General features: G+C 36.8%; 1 protein-coding gene across 1 annotated transcript; it reads left to right on the forward strand.

The window, feature by feature from the left end:
* Positions 1–718: 718 nt before the first annotated feature.
* Positions 719–6872, forward strand: LOC136253865 (uncharacterized). Its single transcript, XM_066046524.1, has 5 exons — positions 719–1069; positions 1626–2565; positions 2768–3598; positions 4528–4547; positions 6651–6872. Exons 1-5 carry the CDS (start codon positions 719–721, stop codon positions 6870–6872), a joined length of 2364 nt encoding a protein of 787 aa, XP_065902596.1.
* Positions 6873–7348: the final 476 nt, after the last annotated feature.

Raw genomic sequence — 7348 nt, forward strand, 5'->3', positions numbered from 1 at the left:
TATTGAATGGGCACTATTACTAAGTGAAATCATTATTTTCTAGCAGTGGTAACTAGCTTTCAAATAAGGGAACAACATAAATGCTGCAGTATGCGGGTTTGAGTTCAAAGTTGAAGTTAGGAGTTGGTCTTTGCTCTGTATATTTTAAAGATTTAGCCTTCTCACAGGTCCCTAGTAGGATAGCATTAATAATACAAAAAGAATTTTAATGATGGGTGTTCTATTAGAGTAGTTGATTGTTTTATTAGAGTATTTCACTTTCTTAGCACTTGGTTCTCCCCTATGGTTGATCCTAGAAGTAATTAGCTCTTATCTTCTATGTTTTCATTGCCCAGCACACATGGCAATGGCAATGAAAAGATGGAGCACATAGTAAAATTTTGGAGGGGAGTGTTTAGGTTCCCACGCACGTCCCCTTGTGACATTGGTAATAGTGAGTGACTTCACTAGTTTATTTTACTGTGTATAATACACCAGTACCTAACCACTTCTAGTTCTCTCGCGTGTGGGACTGGAGCAAAAGTGTTTAACAGAAAATTCTGAGCTCACGTGATCAAAACAAAAAAGAACGTCACATTGTCGCTTGCCCTTCTTGCAGTTATGAAGACCGGACCAGCGGCGGCCGCCACACAACGCATATAAAAGCTCTGTTTCAAGAGTCTTTTGTAGGTTTTCCTATAGTAAAAAGTCGAGTAAAAAGTGCTGTACGATAAGAATTATGGTTCTTGTTAAGAGTTGTGCAGGGTTACTGCTCTGCATGGTAAGTTTAGGATCAGCTCAAAGGACACCACCTCCTCGAGTTGAACCTCCCACTCTTGAACTGGTAGATAGCAGGCCAGGATTTAGTCCGTTATACCAGGGATCAGATCCAAGTTTGAGGAGAAATGGTAGCTACATCATCAAACTGAAGAAGACTACAAGGTTTGACGATATGGGGAGATTGGTAGGAAAGTTAAGTGATCAAAACAAGACCGCTCCTGCAGGTTCTGTACCAGTACGAGCAATGAGTGGATACTCTACAGTAGGACTGGGAGTGATGGCTGAGTTGAATAAAGATGTTCTCGACGTGGTAAGTAGGCAAAGTCCGCAGTGAGTCCACTCTGCATGCTGGTAGCTATCTGCTAAAGTGCTAAGACAAGAGTGCATGTAAATTTACTGCACTGCATAGCTAGCTTAGCTGTAGCTGGCCAGTTTTGTAGCAAAAGAAAGCAGGTGACTGACTTTGTATTGCAATAATGCATGAAGCTGAGATAACGCAACAATCAGAGGTTGGATATACTGGCTTGGAATGGCTTAAAGTAATCAGCAGTGAACATTCTAGCAGGTTTCCATACAGGATGCTAGCTACAATCTGTAACAGAAGAAAACTTTGAAATAAATTATATAATAAGTAAGGAGGTTTCTAGCTGGTTGTATGGCAAAGAGTTGCTGCATGGGTTTAAGAAATCTGAGTAGCCAGCCATCAATCCTGCATGTAATTGTCGCATTAAGCAGCCATACAATAACACAATTGTTTTTATTTGATCCTTATGTCTACCAACTGTTTCTGATGTAATTACACTAGGAAGCCATCCTCCATATGTTATCTAGTTACAGCACATTTTTCACTTAAAATTTTTTTATAGGTGCGTCAAGATCAGGCTGTAAAGTATGTGGAAGAAGACCAGGTAGTCCACAATGCTAGTGAGTATTGGCATCGTGATCGTGTGGACCAGATGACATTACTTTTCAATAATACGTATTGTCCACCTAATGATGGAGAGAATGTGGACATATATGTACTGGACACTGGTATAAATTACTGTCATAAAGATTTTTGCAAAAACAGAGCACAATATGCTGGCTATAGTCCAGTGATATCAGCAAGTAATCCTGATTCAAGAGGAGCTGACTGTAATGGTCATGGCACTCATGCGGCAGCACTTGCAGTTGGTGGTATCCATGGTATAGCAAAAAAAGCTAATGTATATTCACTACCTGTGTTGGGATGTGATGGTCGAGGTTCCTTTACAAACATCATATTGGCTTTAAATCATGTAGTGATGAGGGCCAACTCAGAACCAGATAGGAGAGTAATAGTATCAATGAGTTTAATTGGTCCAGTGAGCTTGGCTGTTAATGAAGCTGTAAAAAGAGTCACTCAAGAAGGAATTGTTGTTATAACTGCTGCTGGTAACTTTCTCACTGATGCTTGTCGATATACTCCATCCTCATCACCAGATGCTATCACAGTTGGAGGAACTGCTAGAAATGATCTTCTTTATGTGACCACATTTGCTGGCACAAACTGGGGAAAATGTGTTGACATATTTGCACCAGGACAGGACATTAAGAGTGCTGGCTACCCTGGATGTGAAGCAGAGAGAGTGATGAGTGGCACCTCAATGGCCACACCCATTGTTGCAGGAGCTGTAGCAATTTTATTAAGTGCTAATATGTCATTATCCCCTAAACAAGTAAAACAGAAATTGATTGATGAATCAACTAAAAATATGATTGATATGAAGGACATAACACCGTCATCAAGAGCTGCTACACCTAACAGACTACTATATGTTGGTAAAAGTAAGTTGGCATTGCACATAGTATATTACATATCACTACAATAGGTCTGGATTATTGTTAGCGCACAAATACATATGATTATGCATGAAAGTCACTGTTTGTCACTACAAAATATTTGCTGTGTCATTTTACAATATAAAGTTTCTGTCGGCTGAGTTAAAACTATGAGAGAATGTTTATTATCTGCTGTACATTTTCATAGATTGCTCTGGTGAATCACATGATCCATGTGAGCCATCTGAACCTGAGTTGTGTGGTAGGCCTTGGGAATATCAAGCTACAATATTTTTACCATCAGTCAAGCATAATAAACTAACAACAGTTATCAATAACCAGAGAAAGAAGAACCGGGTACCTTTATTTATTTCACCATACACTAAAGAAAGTAATGTATACTTTGCTATAATCTTCAAAAGGGTTAGTAATGCTTCAGATTATCAAGTCATGTTTGATATAGATGGCAACAGAAATGCGAATTCCTTAGTAAAAAACATGGCAGATGAAAATTATCATGTGGTACTTGCTACTTCATATTATGTGGATAGGACTTTGTATCATATGATTGTGTTTCTGAGGAGTAGCAGCGATTTGGAAATCCGTGTTCGCTTTGGTCAACCTAGTTCCACCTATGCAAAATATAGTACGTCTGCTATTAAAGATGGATTGAGTCTAGTCTCTAGGAGAGTCACTGTAAATTCTAGAGGTAGAAATCGTTATACAACAATCTACAGGCTGAATAGTGGCAGAAAAACAGTAGAACAAGATGGAGTGACATTTGATGTTCTGGAAAAAAAGATAAACAGGCAAAGGAGGAATAAGCGCTATCTGATACACATCGACACATATGTTGTTAAGGGAGAAACCAGATATAGTGTAATATTTACCAATGAGAAGATTGGGGAGTGTAAACAAGAGGTCATTTCTGGACGGAATCAAACTGAAATAGACAACATTGCAAAAAATCACAGAAAAGATGGATTTCTCATTACTGCCATAGCTATCCAATCCCAAACCTCTTTTCCATTGTTCATGGGTGTTTTTAGAAAATAGTACCAGTACAGTAGATGTGTTTACAATACCAACAGTCTTCAGTGTCTCCTTTATAAGTGCTGAATTGCTATAACCATTATTGTATGTTTGTAGTGCACTAAATATAGTATACAATCTCATCTGTTAGTAGTGCATAAGGATGAAATATGTAGTGTAATTTGCTCTACTTTTGTGTAAAAATATTATGATATTAAAAATATTTCATTCGATCGATTTACATACATGAATGACTGCTATAAGAGTGAAAAAGTTTGTGCAAATTTTGATGATTTAATATATATACACATAATGGTAGGATTGCACTACTTACATTTTGATGACAGCTATTATTAGGCTGACTCCAGCTGGTTCAGTTTTACAAATTGTGGATACTATATCACTCAAATACTCTAATAGAACTATCAGTAAAATTCTAATAAAGCAATCAGTGATTGTTTGGTGAAGTTTAGCAGTTGTATAATTTTATTCTTTTACACCCTATCAATTTTATTCCACAATCTATATATATAGCTGGACCACATTATACATTAGTTGGTTGTACGTTAGCAATACTCTACTATGGATATTTTAAGACCCAGAATTTTTGGCCACTTTTTGCTGTAATATACAGATTTTTCACTTTCAGAAGTAAAAAAATGTATTAACCAGACCTGTTGGGACCAAAATATTTGTTCTGATTATGGAGGTATTTGCTATTGTGTCCTTAATTAATTTAGGGAGTTTATTAAGAGAGGTTCTACTGTAGTGAGGTTTTGATTCTAGAACACAGATAATTATAATTGAGAAATATTTCAATCATAATACAATGCAGACATTTAGTGTAAACAAGTTAATTGCAGTGTTTAAAACAACATGTGATTGTGTATTATGCACACTGCATAATGACAAATTGTATTACATTAACACATGCAGGCATGATCGACATGATCCAAGTGAGTGGATGGGGTGGATAGCCACCATGGCCTTCAGACATGCAAAATGATACTATAATCATGATGCTAATCATGAATAAATCTCTTTTGTTACTATGTTAACTAATTGTTACATATTTTATCAATATGAGCAAAATCCCTGCATTGCATATCAATCAGATTCCAATGCTATTCACCTTATAGTAGCTGGTAGCACTATGCATTAATCTAAGAGTTTATTATTAAGGCTTTACAGCACAAGTGCTGAAGGCCTGTAGGACCAGGTAGCAGCCTGTTTATAAAGAAGTGTATTTGAAAAGGTGCAGAAAGGAGAAAAAATTCACGACTGGACCTTGAACCTGCAGTCATCCTTTACGCTCGAATGCTTACAGGAGTCACCCAGGTGGTTGAAAAGTTGATGTATCATTGGACTTCCAACCAATTTTTTCAATGATGAATATTTTGGGAGCAAAGTTGATGAGTTGTTCCTGATAGTGTTTTGGGCTAAATTTTGAGAATATTTGACTCAGGCCTATCAGTATTCCAATGGTTTTATCATAAGACTCAGTTCTGTATAATATGTGACTGCAGTGGTGCTCTTATCTGGCTGCAGCTATAAACCTCACCATTGACATGTATATATGTCATCTGAAATGAAATTCGTGCATGGCTCAGACCACGAAATTTTTGCCAGACTATTTAGAATTGTAAGAAGAAGGTAAAGTCAAGCATATCAATGGTCCACCCACCCACATTTATTTCACATGTTTAAGCTACTCATAGGCTACATTGTAGTCTTGTGCAAAACAGGGCTGGGAGATAATTTGAATAAATCCCCCATCAAGATAATAGTAAACTTCTGTAAAGTTTTTTTGTAATTCTTAAATATTTGGATGACAAATTTATTTATTTATTTTTTTATTAAGGCTTTATAACAAAAGTACTGAAGGTCTGTAGGACACCTGGTCCTACAGCCTATTTAAAATTGTTACATAACGTGTGTTTGAAAAGGTGGAGAAAGGAGAAAAAATCCATGTCTGGACCTGGGCAATGCAGCCATCCGATTAATGCTGAAATGCTTACAGGAGCCTGCCAGGTGGTCAGGATGCTTTTTCCTTGTCATTATCATGTATACGAGGTCTGGTCACATTATACAACTGCATGAAAAGCGTAGTTAGATTGTAATAGTTGTGAGAGGCTATAATGGCTATTGTTAAAGGAAACATAGCAAAACTCATGTACCAATACTGACTGATACCAACTCAAATTTCTTACTTGTTGTTATTCCATCTTTGAGCCTCTCCTTCAATTTCTGCCTAACCTGAGAGGAAAACAAATTAAAGACAGAGTAAATACAATCTAAACCAAAACAGCCAAGCTGTAGAAAAAGAGTGCGGCCCTCAAAAAGGCTATGGTGAAAAAAGATGTGAGATCCAAGGTGGCGGCCAAGAAATGGCTGTGATGGTAGGTTAATGGCAAAAATTTTAATTACGACAATTCAGGTGAATTTGTGTTGTCTCCTCCACTAGGATTCGGCACCAAATTCACCTGAATTGTCGTAATTAAAAATTTGGATTTACTAGGATTCGCCACCTTGGACTTCACATCTTTTTTCACCATGGCCTTTTTGGGGGCCGCACTCTTTTTTTACAGCTTGACTGTTTTAGTTTAGATATCACTTCTTTTTGTATTGCAAGCCACAAAGCCGGCCATTACTGGCTTTGGTGCTTCCTTCTAACTTGTTTTTTTTCTTTTCTGCAGGAATTGTGGAACAAAGGAAGAAATGTTGTGTACAGTCTGATTAAAAATATTTAACAATGAAAGAAAATCATACTTTAGGTAATAAGGTGACTTCTTATACATAACTGAACTGTAGCTGAAACTCCCATTGTTTGTAGCTGAACTCTTTTCAGAGTGACTTGTTTCTAGCTGAACTCTCATGGTGATTTGTTTCCAACACATATTTCTACAAGGTGATTTGTTTGTAGCTGATCCCTATAAGGTAACTTGTATCTAGCTGATATCTCTACAGGGTGACTTGACTTTATTTCACCTTATGTGAAAGGAAATGAGACACACTTTGCAATAATATACAAAAGAGTTGATAATGTCAATGATTATCAGGTCATGTTTGACATTGATACAACTACTGCAGAATCCACAGTGAAAGATATGGCTGCTAACAATTATCAAGTTGTGTGTGCTACATCATACTATGTTGGTGACACTCTTTATCACATCATTGTGTTTAGTAAGATGAGGGGTGGTGCTGATGTGCAGGTGTTCTTTGAACAAAATGGTAGTAGGAATTCAAGAAACAATGAATCTGCTATTGCTAATGGATAAAGTCTAGCCTACAGAACAATTACCATAAATTCTAGAGGTAGAAGGCATTATACAACACTTTACAGAAGAAATAATGACATACAAACAGTGGAGTTTGACAATCTAGGCTTTAGAGGATTGCGAAGAATGGTTAACCAGCAGAAAAAGAATGGTTTTCAGTTGGTGCATGTTAGTTCAGTTACAGTGAGGAGCAGAACTAGATATAGTGCAATATTTACAAATGAGAAGATCAGAGATTGTGAGTAAGTCTTCTACCACTCACTCAATGAGAAAGACATTGCAGATATTGCTGAAAGTCAAAAGCAAGATGGATTCCATATGACTGCTGTAGTTGTACACTCCCATCATCATTCCCATTATTCATGGCTGTTTTTAGAAAATAATTCTATAGACTGTTTATGATAAAAGCTCTATTGACAATTTTATGCTATTTATATATTACCGAGCCAATACTATATGTATATAATGCATATGTA

This window comes from Dysidea avara, chromosome 4 (assembly GCF_963678975.1).
Source record: "Dysidea avara chromosome 4, odDysAvar1.4, whole genome shotgun sequence".
In the NCBI taxonomy this organism is placed as follows: domain Eukaryota; kingdom Metazoa; phylum Porifera; class Demospongiae; order Dictyoceratida; family Dysideidae; genus Dysidea; species Dysidea avara.

Coding starts and splice junctions, on each gene's coding strand:
- LOC136253865 (XM_066046524.1), top strand. CDS start 719: ATGGTTCTTGTTAAGAGTTGTGCAGGGTTACTGCTCTGCATGGTAAGT. Junction 3,599..4,527: donor CTCTTTTCCATTGTTCATGG/GTGTTTTTAGAA, acceptor TAACACATGCAG/GCATGATCGACATGATCCAA. Junction 4,548..6,650: donor GCATGATCGACATGATCCAA/GTGAGTGGATGG, acceptor AATGATTATCAG/GTCATGTTTGACATTGATAC.